We start from the raw sequence: 22,294 nt of genomic DNA on the forward strand, positions 1-22,294 counted from the left end.
AGATGATGCTGGAGATTAAATATAGTCACTCTGATGAATGACATCAACAGGTCTGTGAATGATCTGGGATTACATTCTGTAGCCCCGGCCTGGCATGGATGCCTTTAGGCTAGACCAATGAATGTGTGCTGTGGTGTCTGGTGTCCAGATGAGCAGTGGCGCGTTCCAGTCGAGACACCGTGACCTGTCTGCGGCCCCCATATGCAACAGCGGTGATGCACTCTGTTTTCTGAAACCTTTATATCAGAAGCAGTGTGAACTTCTGCAGCAGTTTGAGCTGCGTTGGCTCATTTGTTCAGACACCAAGTGCCTCAAAGAGCCTTAGCCTTGACTCTGATGCCGGTTCACCACTGGTCATTTATTTGACCTCGTCTGGCAGATGGAATACCCTACAAGAGTTGATCAAGATGTTTTGAGCAAGTGGTTTTCCCTTTTTCTTGCTTTAAAGTCGTCAACTTTGAGGAAGTGTTGTTTACTTGGTGCCTCACCTGTTACTCACTAGTAGGTGCAATGCTGAAGAGACGATTGGTGTTCATTCATTCTCAACTCAGTGTTCATAATGCTATGTGAGAAGTGCAAGTCTACTTCTCGCGCTGTCCGAGCTCCAACATGTCGTTCCTCCTTTGCACATTTCTTACACGACTCCTCGTTTCCTACCAACAGGTGCCATATTCGAGGAAAATGCTGTCAAAGACGATGAGATTTTCCAACTCGCCATCTCAGACCTGAGTTTAAATGATGACATCCTGCAGAGTGAGAAAATCACCCACTCTGTGAAACTTATCGAGCCTAACAACCCATTCCAGGCTGTGCAGGAAGGTAAGACGCCGTCCCAATTCCCCAGCAGCGATGTTTCTAATTGGTCTTGGTAACTTTTTTGATGGCCTGGTGGCATCTTAAGAAGGTGGTCTTTGTCTAAATAAGTCTTGTGGGAATCCTGCATCAAGTCTGTTCCATCTTCTTGTTAAAAGTGTCAAATTTTATTGTATCACGGGTCAAAAAACAAATTAATGGGGGTAGCGGGGAGCCAGGAGATGATGACTCAAGGGTCTGGAAGTGTTAGGGGAATGTTTGCATGCAATGTTGCCAAAGCAAGGTGTCTTCTGTGGTTGAAAAGCTAGGTGGAAGCATTGAGTTGGAGCACAGCAGCATGAAGATATGATGAGGAACTAAAAAAAGACGTTTGAAGATGATCAAATGTTGCTTCAGCACTATGCCACTGAAAATAAGAGGAAAGCATCGCTGGCTTGCTTGTGTTTCTTTGAATACTGAATGTCGCTGACTTGTTCACTTCCACAATTACGTTGATTTTAATTTTAATTTTCCTTTATCTATTTTTTGCTGGAGATATTTCATCTGTCTCATTTGGTTTACACATTCTGTTTGACTGTACACACGCACGCACGCACACAAAAAAACCTATCAGTTTTTTCATCAGGTTCTGCCAAGGTCATCCTTCTCAAACATTAAACAATGGTCCTGTTGACTGCAAAAAAAAAAGTAATTAAAAAATCTTCCACTAAAATGAATCATTAAGACTTTAATAGGTTCTCGGGGACCTTCAAAAGCTGTTTATGTCCCCTACTCTTCCTCATGGTGTCTGTACTTTTGTCCCCTGTTGCACAAAGGCCTTGATGACTCATTGCTATTCACAATACTCCCGACAGGCACAAAAACTGATAATATGTTTCGGCTTCTGCTATAATTATTGCACTGTCATTTAGCTCTGGAGTTAAACCCCGTCAGTGATATCAGGTGTTCTTATTCACATGTTCTTTGGCGAGCCTGGTAGACGTTAACTTGATTTGTTTTAACAACGTACATAGTTTGTTGCGTCTGTTTCCAGGTCTGGATTTGAGAAATATTTATTTAAAAGTTTGTGAATAAAAAAAAGTGGGCATGAGCAAAAGTCACCAAAGAGTGAAAACGTTGTAATTAAGTCTAAGCTTTATGCAGCACACGGTTGTCAAAGAAAAACGGAGGCGAAAGGGAATCCTCCAGCTCATACGTGATGACATAATGGGAGAATTTACGTGCCGATTTGTCCAGTAAGGATGAGGGAGTTTGTGGGAATATTGTCTGAGATCAGTAGCTTGGAGATCTAATGAATTGGCACCTAATCTGATTTAAAACCCTTATAGTTCCCGAGTCTGCCTGAAATTTACCACAGTGGCAAATCTTTATTGTTCTGGTGTGACCCAGCCAACAAGAATAACTTACATTAATTAAGAATGAGAGACTCGCATTTCTACACATAATCGGTCCCTTTTTTAGTCACGAAGACTTAGCACAGCAATGGAATTGTCAAAAGTCGCATCTTGCATCACCGTATGTAAATCTGTCTGCAGCTCTCACATCAATATTCTCAAACTCAGACAGCGAGGAAATAAGTAAAGTTGCTGCAGCAGCTAATTACTGGAGGTAAATTTGCAGAAAGTTCATTTGGAGAGGAAGCTTATTGATTCATCTTACTAATACAGCCTGCATAAATCAACAGATGGGTTGGGTTCAAAAGAGAGCATAAGCAAAACAAGACAGGCAAAATTGTGATTTGTGTTGCCTAAAATACTTTGTGCTCAAACAACTACACCCACAATTATATTAATGGACCAGCTACTGACTGTGCTAGCTAAGACAAGCTAATATAACACTTTTTATCATTGCTGTTTGCTTTTTTCTTTTTTTTTTTTTTTAAAACAGCTTCATTTTCATCCGGTGATTGAACATCCTTTTGTCAGCCTTGATTGGATATCATTTAACATGCTTAATTATTGTTTACAGCTCTGCCCCTGAAAATCAAATATTCACAGAAGCAAGTGTTTTGGAGGGAGAGGGGGGGTAAGAAGTGTGTGTCTGCTTGTGTGTGCGCGTGAGGGTCTGCTTCGGTTTCCAGAGAGCGTGGGGAATAATGTGCAGTCGATGATGTGAGGATCGATGGGTGGCCTCAAATTCTTGCACCAGAGGCAAGACGGGCTGGAGAGTGTTGAGTGACAATGGGGATAAGTTAACCTTTTTGCTATGCTCTTTTGTTCGCGGCCGTCCCACTGTGAGCAGCAGTCAGGATCTTGCTACAGAATGAAGGAGGAAGGAAGAAGGAGAGGATGGACATGAGCACGCCTGGGAGGGACGGAGGGAGGGTTTTGAGAGTGGAGGGGGATGAGGATGAGATGTGCAGAAGTAGAAGATGCAGCATGTGAAATGAAAGTGAGCAAATTGGATTAAGGATAGGATGAGGAAAGAGAGAAGTAAAAGAGATGAATTAGGAATGGTTTACAAAATCCACGTTTCATGGCTGCAAAATTGTTTCACTTTGTGGCTTCAATTCAGTTCCCTTTCTCATTCTGTTTTTGTCAACATACCATTAGTATCGTTCATCAGCAGTAGATAATCCACCATTTACCCTTTTTAAAATGTCAGCTATTCTCGTAGAATTGAAAATGTAGTAATTTAAAAAAAGGCTGAGGCAGTTTGAAGTTAGGCTCATCACTGTGATGATGAGCAGAGGCATAAAGCTTAGAGTGACTTATTTTTCAAGTATGTCACAGATATTGTAGAAACCTTGATGATTTGATCTGACAGCTTTTAGTCTTTTTGCAGACTCTGAACCCGACATGATTGAGCTTGAACAAATTTTTGAAGTTGAATGGCTAAAAATTGTTACTTTTATAGATAGTAAAGCTGTAATTGCAAAAAAAAGTGTGGCAATTAAAAGTGCTACGTTTCTTCCACTTCACAGTTATGCACCACTTTATGTAAGTCTGTCACACAAAACACCGTGAAAGAGTTGATGTCTGTAATTGTAGAACAACATGGAAAAAGTTCCAGGATGCGTTTGCAAGGCGCTGTATCTATAAAAACTGTAAAAGAAAAGTACTTTTCAAAGGTATAAACCCTAAAGTGCTTCACAGAAGCTAAAAACACAGAAAGAAAATGAGACAAATTATGTGTCTAAAAACAAATGATTCATAACACAAAACACAGCATAAAACAAGAAAACTGATCAAACCAAGTCCTCACTGATTACCTGTCAAAAGAAATAAAGGGTTGTTTTTACGACAATTTGAAGACGTGGGCAACACAATTTACAATTACGACTTCAAAGATTCATCTTTTCTGTTTTTGAAATAACCAGATGAACCCCGGATTATAAACGAATATATTAAAATTGGTTGCCGATGTCGGTCTGGGCAGAATCACATTGAGCTTGGAAAAAGTGTTGATTCAATTTCTTAATTGGATTGAGAAATATCAAGGCAATCAGTGCAGAGTGACTAAATTGGGTTTTACCTGGCGCCTCTTTCTCGTGTTCTTCAGGTGCATCCTCCACTGAATAGATGTGGCCACGTTCTGTCTCGCTTGAATGGGTGACATAATCCAGACATGGAGATAAACCGTGAATGATCATGTCAAAGTCTGTCCAGACCAGATTTTGAAGCTTATAAATATGTTTTCATTAAAAATCAGGATAATAGTTTAAGTATGGTGGTCACCATTTGCACCTTTTCATTGAGTTGCTATATAAAAAAAAGCAGTGGGAGTAAAAAAAAAATGTTCTTATCGGTAACCCCTGTCCTCTCTGTAGATGAGATAAACATATTGGAATTTTTTTTTGCTGCTTGCACATGGTAACATTTAATGCAGCAAGGACAGCAGTATAATAGCATATAGGTCACCATGACAACAAGGTATTTAAACTGTAAACTATAGTGCGAATATGACAAGAGCTTTGTGATATGCATACACAATCTAGATCCACCACTTTTTACATTTTTTTTATTTTTTTTTACCTACTTCAGAGCCACTAACTCTGTCTTTGTATTTTCCTGTCACCGTTCTTAACCTGGATGCATCATTCTGCTCTCCGCTGGTGCAAAAGCTTACTGAACTGCTTGGAGTATTTAAACATTTTTTTTAGTGAACCATTCCACCCTGCCATACGGCTGCAAGAAAAACCCGAATCTAAAAAAAGATCATGAGCATACGTGAATGGGAGGGGCGGGGTAACCGAAAAAAAAAAAACCCGGAACAGTAGTGAGGCAGCGAGGAAAATCTGCTCGGAGTCATTGCAGTGTCATCCTTGCCCTTACTCTGCTTTCTTTGTCCTTGTGATAGTGGAACATGTATTAATGAGCGTGTCACACAGGCACCATGCACAGGAAAAACACTAACCTACTCAGTCCGCCCACGTTCTTATCTTTTGGAGATGACAGCTCAAGGCTGGCTAAATATACCGTCTGACCACACGTACTTATGCATACAGGCTCCTATTCATGGCGTATTCTTTTCCGAGATGCAGGGGATAAAAGTGTCCTTTTTTTTTTTCGTTTACATCACCAGCAAAAACGCTGAGGACTTTGGCTCTAGTGAGTATTGATGCTGTCATGAGTTCTGAATTTTTTCATCAGCTGCTGTCATGAGGGGGAAAAAGGAAATCATTGGATTTAATGCGGTGGTCGAAATTATAAAATGGGCAGAACGTTTAGCCCTTAGATTCTATGTAATGATATAATTTTCTGTGAGAGCTGAGTGGAAGTGTGATAATGTGGCTTCTTAGAATGTCCCTAAATTGTGACATGAAATCAAGATAGTGTAATCTGCTGTAATATTGCAAACCATATGTTCTTGTGAAATTTAAACTAAAAAGATTGAAATGAAAGGAAAAAAGAGGTCTTTGAGGGTTTAGCTACAACATATGTATTTCTTTCCTCAGATTGTTGACTTTTTGAACAGTTCAGGACTCCAGTTTTTCTTTCTATCTCTGGAGGATGTTTTTGTCTTCAAGTTTCTTTGGTCATTGACTCCGTTTTCAGTTTAGCTTCAACTAAATTGTTCCTTTTCAGAAAATAATTTCTAGTTGGTTACCAAGTGGTGCATTTGTACTGGCCGGTCAGATTGTTAAGCACCAATCGCTTGTCATAAAATCACACATTTCATTTTTAACAAACTAAAACATGTTTTTTGAGCACCGATAAGGGGATTCCTGCTACCGTTGCCACTTACTGCATAATGAATCTGACTTGAAGACTAATTTGAGAAAAGTTTACTGCATCGGGTAGATTTCCATTTGCCTTGTTAGCTTGAACATTTGACAGAAAACAACAAACAAATATGAACCAAGACGAGGGATGTAATAAGATTTCACGGCACAAGATTTCGCAATAATAAAACTTGGTGTATATTTCTCTATCTAGTTGCTGTGTTTACCCAATTTAAATCAAGTCAAACATTGTACATTTCTGCTGTATGTAAGTAATAAAGCAGGTAGGCAGTTGACAGAGATCACGCACGGACTGCTGCTGGTTCTACATTACAACTCTTATTTATATGAGCATCCTGAAGAAACCTTGCCACAAACAGGAGACGGTAACAAAATATTGTACACAGTGAAGTTGGCATAGGGATAAATTAAAGGACTGTTTCACAGATTTTTGTTTTGAAAGGAATCAGAACTGCACCTGCTCATTCCCTGTTCAAAATTTACAATTCAACCTCAAATCTGGCAACCCCAAAAATGCTTGAATTTTTTATTTTAAATTTTTTTTCACCTTGGATTGAGACAAACATGAAAACAGAAATATATCGATAAATCAAACCTGGAGTGAATAATCACACACTGATTATTTAAAATCATTTCTTACTTGGCAACTTTTCACTTTATTTGTTGAAACAAACTAAAAATTGTGGATTCTCAGTTTTACAAAAAATTGCCTCTCGTGAGCTAAACGTACGTACTACCCCAACACTGAACAGCTCTTACCAGTACATAAGTATTACATATTTAATGTCAAAATTCTTACATGCTAAAATGGAAAACTTTATAGATACCTCCTGACTGATCCTTAAATATCAGACTCATGACCCAAAGTGCTGCATTTAGACCATTATATGATCAGCCAGTGAAGCTAGAAATAGAACCAGCCAGGGAGGGCGATTTTAAACCAATCCAATTGCTTGACATACGTTACAGCTTTAAGTATCTGCACAAATGGCATTCAATCTACTAAAAACAACCTTTGTGGCAAAATCTATTTTTGCCCCCATCTATTTTTTTTCTAAAAAGCTCCTGCAGGTTTTCCTTGCATTTGAAACAAAACAGTAAAACGGGTAGAAAAATATTCCCACCCGGCTCCAGCTAAGGGCTTCCTGGACCTGCAGCATGCAGTGAATCGCTGAGTGCTCTGCCCCACCGAGTCCTCTTCCAAAGGCACGCCACCAGTGACGGACAATTTCCTCTGACCCCTGCCAAGGTAATGTCAAGGAGGATTTAATTTTTCTGCCCTTTAGACCCCTGAAAGCCAATAGTCTTTTGAGGAGCACAGAGTGCAGTCCAGCTTTTTCTTTCTTTTTTTTTTTTTTTCTCCGGCTCTTTCTGAATCAATTTGTAATGGAAAGAAATGCTGAAATAATGGTTCCTTTGAAGGATTTGGCATGCATAATATAATCTCCTCCATCTGATCTTCTGTTTAGGACAACTCATTACTCGCTGAGCTCCGTATCTGATATAATGCTGCCCTTTCACTATTATTGTCCCAGCGAAAAGAATAATGCTGTGTAAATCTCATTAATGGATTTGTTTGTCTTTTCATGTCTCTCTACTAGCTCTACACACACGGAGGATGATCAGGTCATTTACCAGGCCCTGTTAATTACCCAGCTGTAGTTTTAATACGTCATAAGCTCTTCACTGGGCTGCATAAAGGCTACATGGTACCTTAATCTGCTTAGTGATGTTACAGTAGAAGTGTTGCTTTTATTTAATCCGTTCACAGCGCTGCTGATGTTTGTACAGAATGACGGAGAGTCAGACTTTATCACTGTAAAATCTACTTAAATTTTATATATTATGGTTCAGAACGTCTGAATAGAGATCTAGTTTTACTTTGTATCATATTTTGTTACACTACACCAGAATTTTTTAAGTATCTTATCTGGGTTTTTGGTAACACTTTATTTGAAGTGTCCATAAAAGAACATGAAGGAGTCTTCATGAACATTTAACACTGTTGCCATGAAGTGTCATTCGGTAAATAATGACACTTTTAGTGTACATTTGCATTAAAAGTTGTATTTGAAGTGCTTTAAAAGTGTCAACTTAGCGTCATTTGGTAATTGATGACTTTTTAATGCAAAGTTGTGTTAAAACTTGCATTAAAAGCCAATTAAAAGAGTCAGCTTTGCATTAAAAGTCATTATCTACCGAATGACACTTCATGACAACAGTCGTAAACGTTCATAAACCCTCCTTCATGTCTTCATGACCGTTATGTCATGTTTATTACAGTGTAATGTTAGTCTTATGCACACCCCTTCAAATAAAGTGTTACCAGATTATTATTATTATTTTTATTTTTTTGTGATTTACCAAATAACGTTTGCCCCAAACCATGTGGAGCAAAACATCTGGAGGAAAAGACGCTCTGATCAGATGAGGTTGGAATTGCTGTAAGTAGATGGCACAACATCGAAATGTGGCAGTGGCAGCATCATGATGTGCAGTTTTATTGTTTTAATATAAATGTGGAGGCATTTTTGGCTGCCAAAGACTTTAGAGAAGGACAGAGGTTTTCCTAAGCGTGCAGTAAGAGCTGGATTGTGGTGGTTTGGGTCAAAGCATATTCATTTGGTTTAAAGGACTCAGTCAGAGTCACGTACTTAAAGCCAACTGAGATCAATTATTTGATTTTAGCCTTTTGTCTGAACAGCTTGTTTCCAGTAAGAGAAAATGTTTCCAAGTAGGTTCAAAACATCAACCCTCATCCACTTAACGCCAACAAGATCCCAAAGTTGACAGCAAAAGTGGCAAAGAAGTATAAATGACTTGATAGAATTGTTGACATTTTAAACTAATGTCAGCCATAGACTTGCATAAATAAACATTTGTTTAGTTTTCATATTTAAAAAATGGACTGTGATATTTGATTGCAAAATTTCACATGATATGGAGTCATCCTGAAAGATCTGAGCCTCTGATTAGAGTCACATATGCCAACAATCCTGTGCATTCGCTTTATTGATATACGCAGCAATAAAGAATATATGATTTAAGAAGCCTGGATGGCGCACTGTTTCATTTAATACGTTTGCGCGAGAGCTCTGTTTATTGCCGAGATATATTGGTTCTCTCCCCGTTTCTCGCTGTTTATTATTGATATTGACGTTTTTTTTTATATTGACGGGTTATTGTAAAGAAAACACTCTTGTTGCACAGGCTGTGTGTTACTCCCATAACACTTGTCAGAGCAGTTCCACAGATGACACACAAGTGCACCATTATACTAGTTACATTCACGCCATGCAACATGGATGACTCAGGGGGGGAACCTTCATGATTTGCAGGCCAATGTAATAACTACAAAAATATACATTCCTGAGGCTTTTTACTCCGATTAGCTGGAGTCAGTCATGTCTAAGCAGCTGACACACACAGAAAAAAAAAAGAGAGAGAGAGAGAGCAGAATAAGGAAGAGAAGTGAAACATAAAGGTCAGGGCTTAAAGGCTGGATCTGTTTCGTAGGTTTTCAGCTTTTTTGCTTGGAGCTGTACAGGATCCGCTGTCAGTACTTCTCTGCAGTGGAGAGACACCTCTGTGTCACTTTGTCTCATCATCTCCAACAGATGTTTCATTTTGCTTCCCTTCGACTCTCCTTGAAGGGAACTCAAATAAATGTCTCCAAAAAGAAAAAGAAGGGGAGGAAAAGACGGAAGTTTTTCAACCTAACATTAACTTTAGGATTAGATAATTTGTTAATTACAGGAAATGTGTGATTTGCTTTAAATGCCACTTCTGATTCGTATCACTGGATAAATTATGTGCAAGATGCTAAATGTCACAGCGCGCTGTGATTTAACAGTTAGAAAATACTATTTGGTGGTGTATTTTTTATTTTTATTTTTTGGTAAATAGAGATTCCAGTGGCATTTGAGTTAAAAGGGGTTCAAAAATAATGCGCTTTGAGTTTGATTCCCAACTCAAGATGGTATCAGCTGAGGATGGAGAAGTTGAAGCAAACGGTGTGATCCTTATCAGAACATTTGCTGGTGTCAATTTGTTTATATTCCTGCTTCAAACTTACCGTCTCATTGGTTTTCTGCTCATTTCCCACTGTTGCAAAGTGCGTAAATGCTGCATTCTTGCATTATCTTAAATATTTATGTGAATTGCTAATGCTGTGACCCTGAGAGCTTTATGACCTCTGAGCACTTGAGCTCACCCAGATAACTTTTCTCCCTCTGACTGCCAAATGATGGGATTGATTTCTTTCTTCTCCCCTCTGGTGTTGTCTCGATTGATAGCAATGTTACAGAAGCAGAAGCAAAATGGCAACAGTGAATAGGTGGTAGGAGTTCGTCCTGCAATTGGACACTTAACCGGCCTTGCCTTCTGGTGGTGGTCAGAGGTCAGCGGCGCTGATTGCACGGCCGCCTTGTTTCTTGAGCTTAAATTTTAATGAGTAACTCCGTTTACAACTGAAAACATATGCAGTAGAAGATTGCACAGAGCACAGGAAACAAACACATAAAAATAATGTCATTTTCAAAATAAAAGTTGGTGATTCAAAATAAAAGCAGCATATACGCTGCATGCAGTATTCTCTGCTGCTCAAGTGCTTTTCTGCAGACGTGCACGAATACCTAATTCCAATATTCGATGTGTTGCAACAACTTTGATCAGTTGCCTAAAGCTCTAGGTGAGGTTGCCAGATATGCACATTTGAATACTTGTTTTTAGGAGGGCAGATTTTATCAAAAACAAATGCTAAAACAAATGTTTCCCACTTATCTGACATGAGCTTGGTTCCATCCGTCCATCGGACTGAAGCTCATGCAGACTACCAGCCCATCAAGAAGCTTCAAAGAGTCCCTGCAGACAGCATAAAGTCACTGCGCTGCAGTTATTTGGTTTCCCTGTTCTTTGATGCAATCAGAATTACTACATTGCTCTAATTAGAGACAGTGGCAGTCATGTTGTGCCTTTGTTAGTTTATATATTCATTACACTACCCATGTTGCCTCACCGGCAGGCTGCTGAAGGCTGACTTCAAAGTATTTCTTGCTTTTTATGCTTCCATCTTTGATTGAGGATCCTCTGAGGGAGGAGGGGAGTGAAGGGGTCATTGTGTGAGGAGATGACTGATGGCCTTTGTAAGGCATTATGACTCTCTGCTTCCTAAAAAACAAACAAAAACAAAACAATGTTGGACAATATAACACTTTAAATGAGCCCAGTGCATCAAAATCCTCCCGGATGTTTGATTGTTAGTGCTCCCACAAACCATCTCGAGTCCAGGATTACAAAATCTGGCATCGGATGACGATATTGGGCTCATTTTACACTGTCAGCTGTTGACTTCAAAACAAACGGCCCACATGCATCCTGTCTGTGTCCTGCAATTGTCGTTTGAAAGCACCTTCATTGATTTCTTCGCTTTAACAACAGCATCCAGTTTGTGACAGCCAGAAGAGCAAAAAGAAAAAAAGAATTGATGTTTGTCAGGACACCTGCTTAGACGCCACTCATAACTCAACAAGCCGCTTGTTACACATGTCGACGCGACCCACGTTCCCCCCCCCCTCGTGGTGAAGGTCTCGCCGCCCCCATGTCTTATTCATGTCGCCGCCGTCTTTTGTGTGACAGATTTATAAGGAGCTGCAGAGGACGCTGTGACAGATGTTGGTGCCTCGCCACGACCCCAGACCGCCCCAACCACCGCTGGGGTTTGGCCATCAATACCACTCTACCTGTTAGGGCAGGAGAAACTGACAGATAGTTGGGCATAAAGAAGAGGGGACAGGGTGGAGGCGGTGGCCTGCGGTGATCCATTCTGTAAGATCAGATTGATGCCTACGAGGCCCGCGGCCTCTGTCCATTGTGACGCTCCGCAATCCCACACGATGGGAGCAGCGTTTCTCTTTGTACGTTCCCATTATGCTTTGCTGTTGTTGGGCTTCCCAAAGTGTGCTGAGATGACACAGATGCAGCAGAGGGAGGTGGAGTGGGCGTATAAATGCAGGGAGAGGATTTGCCTGTTTGTGCATCGCGCTATGAATGCGGCGTGTGTTTGCATGGTGTAATGAGTGAGTGCCTCTGGTGCTTTCATCGATGCAGTTTGTGGGCTTGTTTGAAAATTGGTTTTTGTGGTTCTGGTGAGAGGAGCTGAAACCACTTTGGTAACGGAGAGCTCGCAACTCCTTCTTTCACTCACTTCTGACTCGCTCAGGGGGAAGTGTGCATAATTTACTACCCACCACCTGCACTATTGGCTGCAAGAAGACTTCATTCCAGGACGCAGGACAAAGAGCAGAAAATCAGCCTGGAGTAAATCCCATTAGAGGCTAAACAGGAGTCAGCCAAAAAAAAAAAAAAAATGCAGTGCAGCTATATGCGATGATGCATTCTTTTGCAGACACATGGAGGAGGAGGAGGAGGTGGTGCTAAGACGTAGGGTTGGGAGGTTTAGGAGTTGTGGGATTAAAATTGGGGGCCTTGGTGAGACTAGATTCGGGGAAGAAGAGTGAATCTGACAGTGAGGTTGATAGAAATGGCAAAAAGGCTGATAAAAAAAATGGACGGGGCATTAAATTCTCATAGAGCTCAAGATGTGCAAAGCCATTTAAAACTGCAGAGTCGGCTTGCTTGCTTGCCTCACTGACAAAGCGGCGCCAACAGTATGTGGGAGCCATTGTTTGCATTAGTGCCCACAGACCCAAACGCCAAGTTTTGGACCATCTGTCGCAAGAATCTCTCCCTGGTTTTACTCTCATGCTCTCTGTCACTCCTGCATTGGTATGGACCTTCCATCATGCCCAGGGAGAAGGGATACCGTCCAAATACGAGGCTAAGCTAGTGTGTAAGCTCTCTCTTAGTGAAATCAAGACCCAGCTTAAACCTCTCCTGGGATCTCTCGAGTGTTCAGTGCAAATATGCAGGCATCAGTCAAAACTGGGTCAAATGTGCATGCAAATGTATGCGCGTCTAAGACTTTTACTCGAATCGGAACAGTATAATCACTCGCATTTGGATGATTGCTCTGTTACCTTTATTAGATTCAGCGTTAACACGCCAATTTGTTTATTTTCTCTTTTTCGTGCGCCTTCATGGACAATTCTGTTTCTTCCGTCTGCAGTCAATTCAACTAAGAGCAAGCTTTCATTGCTAAAATGTAGATGGAGAAATGAACTTTGACTAATTGGCACAATGACAAAGAGCACAGGAAAAGACGAAGATGAATAAAACATCCCACATGCCGTAGATTTGTCATTTGCTTCTAAAATTAGAACATTTTAGTTGTCTCTGTCCAGTTTGCTGCTACTGGCAGACAAATCCCTCTCGGAGTATTCATATTGAATGGGTATGATGCACCCAGACACCCAGAGTTAACTTGTAATTATCATGTTTTTAATCACTGCTGGAACAAGTCTGTAAACTCCAGCGAGAGACTTTAATGGATCCACGTTTTAACCTTTTATAATCTCATTGTTCTTTAATAAGGTGGCCTCATTTTTACGGAGACGTCTCATGTCACTGCAGTCAAAATCTGAAAACGGCAGTACACTTTGAGGGAGTTTAGACACTGTAATGGTTCACACGTATTTGGCTTTACCTTTATCGTCTTTAGCGCAACTTTACTTGCCAAGTTTGTGCAAACAAACAAGGGGTTTGACTTCACTTCCCCTTTTCTATCTGCGTAAAGAAACATTTTAACAGAGGTGAATAAAGTAGCCAAAAATTGGACTCAAATGAGAGTAGCACTACTTTATAAAATTTTTGCTGAAATACGGGGAAAAGGTAGTTGTACTGAAAATTACTCTGTAAAAGCCTAATTTTATGGCATTAAAAAAAGATCACACAACCCTAGAAAATACATGGTTTAGAGATGCATCTCGTATGGTTTTACATCCTGTATTCATTGTTCTTGTGGGTTGAACATGGAATCCCTCACCCCTACACCCCTACACTGCTGCCTTTAATTCCAAAAAGCCAGATGTTTTGTCTTTCTCCTCTTGTTTTTATTTTTTTTCAATGTAGAACTTTACTGAGCTTTTTAATGTAGTCCTTGTCTCTAACGTAACACCCAAAATTAAAAAAAAAATTATTTTAGGTAGATGCAGCGTGGAAAGCAGAGGTTTTATCATCCAGTACGACCCCCATCTTTGGGATGATTTAATAGGTTAGGAAAGATCGCATTACTCACTGAACAAGGTGGCGAGCAGAGCAGCGTTAATGTGGTGTTTGCATCACAAAAAGCTTTTTCAAACCCAAGGCAAAGAATGATTCATATCTTCATCCTGACTGTGACGGATGATCTTCATGATCTCTTGTTATGTCATCGCCGTCTTGTTTCGCGCGTTGTAACATTTTCCGCTGTCACTTAAATTACGTCTGTTTGTAAATTGAAGACACAAAGCGCTGTACTGTGTACATGATTACAGTATTTACTTTGCGTGCACAAGGGCGAATGTTATATACTTGTCGAGCAAAATCGATATCCAGCAGTTTGAGTCTTGACGGCACTTTTTAAAATGTTTTAATAGTGTCTGACCCCAATGCATCTGCTATGAGGATGTCATGCTTCCAGTTTAGCCTTCTGTGGAAGCGGAGGTCAGGAGGTACACAGCCACTTAGAGAACACAGAAGTCTGAGGAGGAGTAGGTTTGGTGTCTGTGGAGGTGGCACCTATAAGGAACTGCATTATTTTAGCAATATAAGTGGCATAGTTATATGCAGACAGTGATATAAAAAAGGTTTTGCTATTGGCATTATGTGCAACTGTGCATCAGAAACCACATAATTGATTGAAACCAAGAGGTAATTTAAGGGTTCCTTATCCTGATTGATGTGGCGTTATAAAGTGTGTTTGAAAAAGCAAGACGAACACACACACTGGCAACCAACAGAGCCATGGATACACATGACGAGAAACAAACTAATTAAGAGCAGATCAGTCTTGATTTCCTCTGAAAGAAGTGATTCCCAAGTCCTCATACCTAACTGACACCTGCACTTAAGTTTTTGGGATTCGTACAGTGCGTTGCAAGAACATTCACATCCCCTGAGTGTTGCATTTTATTGGGGTTTCGTCTTATAGATCACAAACTATTTCAGTCTTCTCAAGTGATACTCAAATTGCTCAGCTAGAATTTGTGTTCAGGTCACATGGAGCTTTTAACCCTAATCCCAACCTATTACAGAATTTTAAGATGTGAAGCAAATGGATTTGAATATTTCAGAGGTTTTCACTACCTCCCTCATAAAGTACTTGAATTATACATCTTCCAGTCATTTTAATGAATCCTATGTATATACAGAATGTTCCAATTCTCTTTCCAGTCCTTGATCTGTGTTTTCTTGTGTTTTCAGAAACTGAGGTAAAATAAAACCAACGTTGTGGTATTTCAAGCAGTGAGAAGGAGGATTAGAAAAAAAACAAAAGGTTTCAGTACTCAGATGGTGTATTGTCATACCGGTGCTTTATTTTTTTGGTTGCACATGTTAGAATATCCATATGTTTTCAGATACATAAAAAAAAAAGAGTACTAAAAATGTTTTCCCACTGCCAGGTGCAACACCCACCTACTGATTTTTGAATGACAGCATGTCTGGTGTGAGACTGGTGCAGTTTTATGCTGGAAACAACCCTACACACACTCACAAATTACCCTGCAGGCAGTGAATTTCTCTGTCTTCTTTTGTCGTCTTTAGCATGTCAAGTATTTGTCCGAGAGAACAATAAAAAATTTTAAGTAGCATTTTTTAAAAAAATAGATCAAGCCAGTTCACAATCACAACATTAACATTTTTCTTTCACGAAAAAAATGTGTTAAAGACCCTAAAAGATTATAAGACAGGGATTGGCGCTGAAGGAGAGGGAGATGAAGAGTTGTGGAGGATGTGGCACTAATTCAGATCATGTCTTTATCTTTTTCATTTTTTTTTTCATTTTGACACCAGGCGGATGCCTGTCAAAGCAACACCATCATTTCTGGCAGCGTTAGCTTCCTCTTAGCAACACCCCAGCAGTCCATGAAAACCGGGAAAAGGGTCTGACAAAATGAAGCATCTCCTGATGGAATAGTTGTCCCTCGCTGACTCGCTGCGTGATCTCTCCGTTAACTCAACAAAGGCCCTCTTTAACTGCACGCTCACGTTTGTTCCGGCACAAGCAGCATGTGCGCTTTCTCTTATGGGGTCTGCATTTGCTTGGCAAGCATTCAGATCGGGTTTGTGTGTGAAAGTGAATGTGTAACACACTAGTTTGCTTTTTTTTTTTTTTCTCCCCACCCCTGAATAGGGATGTTTGACAATTCCTCACAAAACCTATAACAAGATGTCAAGATATGACTATGTGTCAGGCTTCCATCTCATTCCTGTATTGTGCTATAGTTTGCACTTGGGCTGTGTAATCTAATGCCCCCATCCTGCGTATCGGTTGATATGGCAACTCCTGCCTATTCGAGAAAAACAATTTTTCTCCGTCCACCTGTTGACAAGAGGAAAAAACAGATTGGACACATAAGGACGGAAGTGCTGCCGGCATGAAAATAAAGTCGCAAGCAGGAGAACAAGGGTGGCATTTAAAGCATTTGTCACAGTAGCAATAATTTTCCCCCTCTCAATAACTCAGCACCTACATGATGAAACCAGTCTCTGGAGGGGGATGATTGGAGTGTTGCTTTTGAATGTTAGTGCTTGCTTTCAGGGGTTTTATATTCTGTTTGTACAAAAACAAAACCAAAAAAAAACACAATGGCTCTGAACCGAGCTGGGTGTCTACAGCTTAGCCAATCTCTTTACAAAAAGCTCAAAGTAGCCTAACGTGATTCCACGCAGTGTATAAAAACAGAGGTTGTATCGGGGATTAGGGTTAGGAAAATTCAGTTTAAATCCCTGCCACAACAGAGAAACAGTGAGCGCTAATGACCACTGACTTATTTTCTCTGGCTTCCTCACATCAGAGCCGGGGAAACGCATTCGTGTGAAAGTCGACTCTGTCGAATGTCTGCGGCTGGTGGGCATTTTCTTTGCTTCCATTGCCTCTTCTGAGACGAATGCGGGTGGAATCATTCCGCTGTGGGTTTATGTGCCGTCTTTCCATCTCAAAACAATCCGGCGGCTCGCTCTTATTGGTTTTGCTCCTCATTAGTTTTCAAGAGCCTAATATGTCCTAAGGCTGTGTCAGTTTTATGGTTTTGGGTTAGTTAAGTGGTAGCAGGCAACACTTTTTCTTTTCTTAAAAGTGCAAAACTTATTTGAATACATTCTACTCGATAATAACTTGAAAAAACAAAGGCAAAATCTGATCCTATGAACACAAATGTATGTTAAAGCCAAAAAACCTGACAAATATTGAAAGTATAAAACATTTACAAATAATAACCCCCATTCCCATTGTTTTCATAGCAGATAAATAATTTCATAAGCATTTTTTCACCTGTCAGGTCACGACTCCATTAAAAACAGGAAGTGTCTGGGTTTGAAGCATCTGAGAGACGATTGATGTTTGCAGGACATTGATTGTTTCCTTGATTGAAAAATGCATTTTTAATATAAATATGTTGAATAGATGTGTGCACACTGTTGGCAATAAAGATGGGGTGAGGACTTTTGCTTTTATGATAATTTATTAAGGAAATTTGGCTCAGCTCTATGAAAGTAACCAGGTGAAGAGAATGGAATATATATATATATATATATATATATATATATATATATATATATATATATATATATATATATATATATATATATATAGCTCAAAGAAGCACAAGCAGCAGATAAAATAAGTAAATAAATAAAAAATGCACACATGGGGTAACATGTTTTTTACATTTCCTTACATTACCACATTCTTAGTATTTGCCTGAACTGACATTGACGCTTGTAGCAGACTAGTTGTGTCTAACACACAGTTCTCTATTCTGGGGCATGTCGTTTCCATGGACAGTACGCAGTAATGATACTGGTTAAACCAGAGCAGAAACGTCCCTCATAATTGCTGAAAAACTCTTCCTTTTTTGAAAGATTTTGACACAAGAAGCTATTAGGCACTTTGGTGAATTACAGGCAGATTGGGTTCATTCAGAGTTTCTTTTCATTCCTTTGCAGGGAACCGATTTGTAAGATCTTTAAGCTCCTCTTACACAACATTTTTTCCTGGCCTGCTTCTGGTCACGAGATAAATTGTTATAAAATAAATACATGTGAACTCAAACTCTGGACTACTTTCTTTTTGTGTAGCTTGTGTTGCACATCACAACATAAAAGGAAAAGGTGTAAAAAATGAATGAATGAATTGAGCTGTTTTAGGGTTCTCAATTTTTCCTGGATGACATTTTTCAACAGTTTTAGCGTAGAATAGCTAATGCTGTCCGTTAGGAAGTATCTGAGAGAAAAATTGCCTGAGAGTATCGGGCTTTTTTTTTTAGTGATGTCCACCTTATTAGAGTTAGGTCACTTTTTGCATGTTTTTTTTTTTTTTTAACAAGTTGGGTAAATTTAGTGATGCAGTGTGTTTGCAGGCACATGTTCTGCCCCACAGAGGCCCAGTATCATCCCCTCCAATGAGGAAAAGGATTGTGGCTTTTAGGATTTTGCCTTAAACGCTGTAAATCTCAGATTAAGTGCTTCTCTGTCAAACAGGAAAGACTCTTGGAACATGTCATCAATAATTCTCGACAGCCCCTTAATGCCGATCGGTCCTAAATTTTCAGAGCCGTTGATTGATGCCAACTCAGGTTTTAGCCATCCTAGTGAATCACAGCTGTTTTTTATCCTTCCTAATCCCACTGAGCCTATCTCATCGTCATCTTAATGTCACACCATTTTGTGACTTCTCATTTTTTTCTTCTTCTTTCATTTGAAAGTAGTTTGTTGTGGCTGCAGGTGAACGGGGTTGCACCTGGTCTTGGCAATGCTGAGCTTGAAAAGAAGTTGGACGTCACATCCAAGGTGTTAGTTTTGCCTGACTCTCTTTGGCCTCGCTCTGGACGGTGCTCATTATCAGTCTGGGATTGATTTTAACACAAACATCATAATGTGGTGCTACAGTTAAAACTGCAGATTTTTGCCAGAATTACTTTCGGTATTAGTAATTGAGTTTTGGAGAACTCACGTAATGATCACCATCAATCATTTTATATATTTTTACAGACAGTGTTGGCAGTAGGTTATCTCTGTGTACTCTTCATGCTAAACGAGTCTCTTGCAGCACAAGAGCAGCGAAGAGTTTGAGGTGTTCTGATCCACTGAGATTGCTGTAGAAGAAGGTGGATTAAATTGTGTGTGTCTGAATCTTGCAATGAACTGTAATTGGATAAATGCTTTTGGACTAGTATGTAATTACATTTAAATTGGAACCGTTTCCTTCTTTTTTTGATGTCCTGCCAAAAACCTTTTGTTGTGAACTGAAACAAAAAGACAGAGACACAAATTAGATTAAAGTCTTCCAACCAGTTTTGACTATTAGGGACATCGATGTAGGACCAAATGATTACATTTCTTTAGCTGGCTCCAAAAGATGAGTTGTTCTCTTTTATACTTCTGTTTCTTTTTTCCTTAGCCCAAATTTATGATGAAATAAAATGTATACATTTTAGTAGAAGTGGACGTTCTGGGGATTGTGAGATGGGGGTTACAAGAGAGTTTCTATGTGAGGAAAAGGGAGACGATCCGTTTTCTTACCAGCGATAATGTGACGTGTGAAAAGTACATTTGTTTTTCAGTCCACTTGAAGTAGTTTCTTTTTATCTTGCAGATTAGAGTCTTATCACGTTGCCTGTTGCACCTTAATTTTCCAAAGTATCAGCATTTGCCACCAAAGTTGTATTTAATCCATATAGATTTAAATATGACTACTGAATTTTGATAGGTGGCCACTAACAGCTGAGATGAAAAAGCATATGGTGTTGCTTGCATATCACTTACTTAAATTTGCATCGAGTAATTGGAGCTCTACTAAAAAAAAAAAATCACATGTAAGTGAACTGGATTTTGCTGAACTGATGGAAATCACTGAGTAATATTTCCACCTTACAAGCTTTATTGTAAAGGACAAGATATAACTTGATGAGTTTGACCTTTTCAGCACAAAAAAGGGAGAGAGTGACTTTTACTCCTCATCAACAGGAGAGTGGATTAGTTGTCTGGCAGCCCCTGTGCTTTTCACATTCAGAGCACAGAATTAGCCATAGCAACCTGCCGAGGCTCCAACCTTCAATTTGCAGCTCTCCGTCGCTCTTCTGCCAAGAACAAAGCAAGCCGCTGCCACAGTTTCCATGTGGCTCGTGTGTTCATCTTTATTTTATAGGTTTTGTCTGTTGCCCAATTCATCATGGAATGAATTTCATGATTTAGTTGTTTTTTTGGCCTATTTTTATGTGTGTGTGTCTTTATTTATTTTTTTATTCTAATATCATGCTGCTTCTGTATTTTTTCTGTCACCGTGCCCCTTTTTTCTCACACAAATTCATTTTATGGTTAATTTCCCTGACAGTTTTTAAGGCTTAAACCAGTTAGCAGCCTTACTGAAACGCTACGGCTCCAGCAGAATTAGATCATCATGGAAATAAAGCTGCTCCTAATTAATTTAAAACGTATTATTTCAGAATGCTGTTAGTTTTGATTATGTCTGGTTTTAATAAAAAATCAGAAAACCCTTCCAACTAGTAGAGAGGAGAAACTTCTGGTGTTATGCCATGTGCGTTTCTAAAAATTATCAGTATTACACATTGAATAAATTCACAAAATAATGCTTTATGGAGAGTAATTGGGAGAGATTACTCACATGCAATCAAGATAGGCATGAATATTCATAATACGATACTAAATCCAGGGTTATTGCAAAGTTTTCAAATGATGATTTATTAATTAATTAATTTATTAATTGAAAAAATGTTATCTAAACCGGCCTGGCTTGTTACCAAAATGTTCCAGTGAACTGCAGTTTAAATTGAAGAGCCTCTTTATCAGAGCAAACAGGCCGACTTTGCAAATTTGATGTCCAAATGCTAAGGAGGACTTTGTTTAGTCCATGTCTACTAGAGGAGCTGAAAATTAATATTACTGATTCGGTGTTCTAAAAAATATTGAAAATGAGAGTAAATTGTGTGAGATTTTTTGGGGGAATGTTTTGGTTTTACCTGTCAAATCAGGTAAAAGAATAAAACCTTTTTTTTCTCAGATATTTAACTACAAATAAGTTGCTAGTTTTCTTGCACAAACCCAGCTTTTATGCACAGTCATTGTGTTTTGTAATGAGACTGGCAGCAGAGGCATCCCATGAGCTTATTGCTTATCTGCTTTCTTCATTCCAAAACTAGTCGTGATGTCTGTTTGGTACATGCATGTATCCAAGTTTCAACTATTTGGTCAAGTTGTCACTCCGGAGGAAGAAAACTGGTTTGTGATTTGAAACAATCCACAACGCAAGACAATCATAAACTGATAGTTGTTTTATCAACAATATGAACTGAGTTTTATATCCGTTTGGGCATTAGATGGAACTCGATGCTCCAAAATAGACACTCTCAAGCTTGACAAGCAGTTGCTGCTTTTGCTTCATGTGGGAAACGTTACATACATTTTGAAGAAAATAATAAAATCAGAGAAGCATTGATCCACTTTGCCTCAGTGACAGCAGGCATTTAGGTGACAACGTGAGGCTTTCACACATAGGAACATTGTTCTATCAAGCATGGTGGTGACGGTGTCATGCTGAGGGTTTGTTTCATAGTAATTGGTACTGTTGCATTTAAGAAAATAGCTGAAATAAACAAGAAGGACAAACTTTCAAATGCTTCAACATCAGATCAACTTGACTGGTTGAAACTTGGAGATATCTGGTTGTCCCAGCAGCACAACGTTCCCAAATACACATCAAAACTGACTTTAACGTGAATAAAGCAGAGTAACATTAAGCTTTTGGAATTGCTCAAACCACAAGCATATTCAAAATATATGGACTGTATTTAAAAGCGTAGTTGAAACATACTTGTGAGAAAGAAATCAAACTATCTAAATGAAGTTTACCGTTTGTGATTTTGGCTTTCCAAAATCACTCTGGTTTCTTATTGGTCACCACATCAACTCCTGAAGGATATCTCAAAAAGACCCAAAATGAATCTTGACAACTGTCTGTGTTTAGTGTGTGTTGCGTCTCGGCAGCACTCGGCCGTTCTCTTGAAGTGAATTCATGTTTCTTTCAGTGCTTCGCAAACTTTTAGAGGCTTCACAGAAGGACTTCAGAGTTTCAGCTTCCAGCACAGCTGCTCTTACACACTCACTATTGTGTTGTTGGAA

The 22,294-nt window shown here is 39.4% G+C and overlaps 1 protein-coding gene across 2 annotated transcripts in view; it reads left to right on the forward strand.

The window, feature by feature from the left end:
• grid1a (glutamate receptor, ionotropic, delta 1a) overlaps positions 1-22,294 on the forward strand; it is a 241,393-nt gene that overhangs the window by 3,763 nt on the left and 215,336 nt on the right. For both annotated transcript variants that reach the window (XM_081616375.1, XM_017309069.2), the window contains exon 2: positions 664-819. In XM_081616375.1, coding sequence (XP_081472501.1) covers positions 664-819 — 156 coding nt within the window. The remainder of the gene's footprint in view (positions 1-663; positions 820-22,294) is intronic.

The sequence above is a fragment of the Poecilia reticulata genome, chromosome 15 (genome assembly GCF_904066995.2).
Source record: "Poecilia reticulata chromosome 15, P_reticulata-male-v2, whole genome shotgun sequence".
Classification (NCBI taxonomy): Eukaryota; Metazoa; Chordata; class Actinopteri; order Cyprinodontiformes; family Poeciliidae; genus Poecilia; species Poecilia reticulata.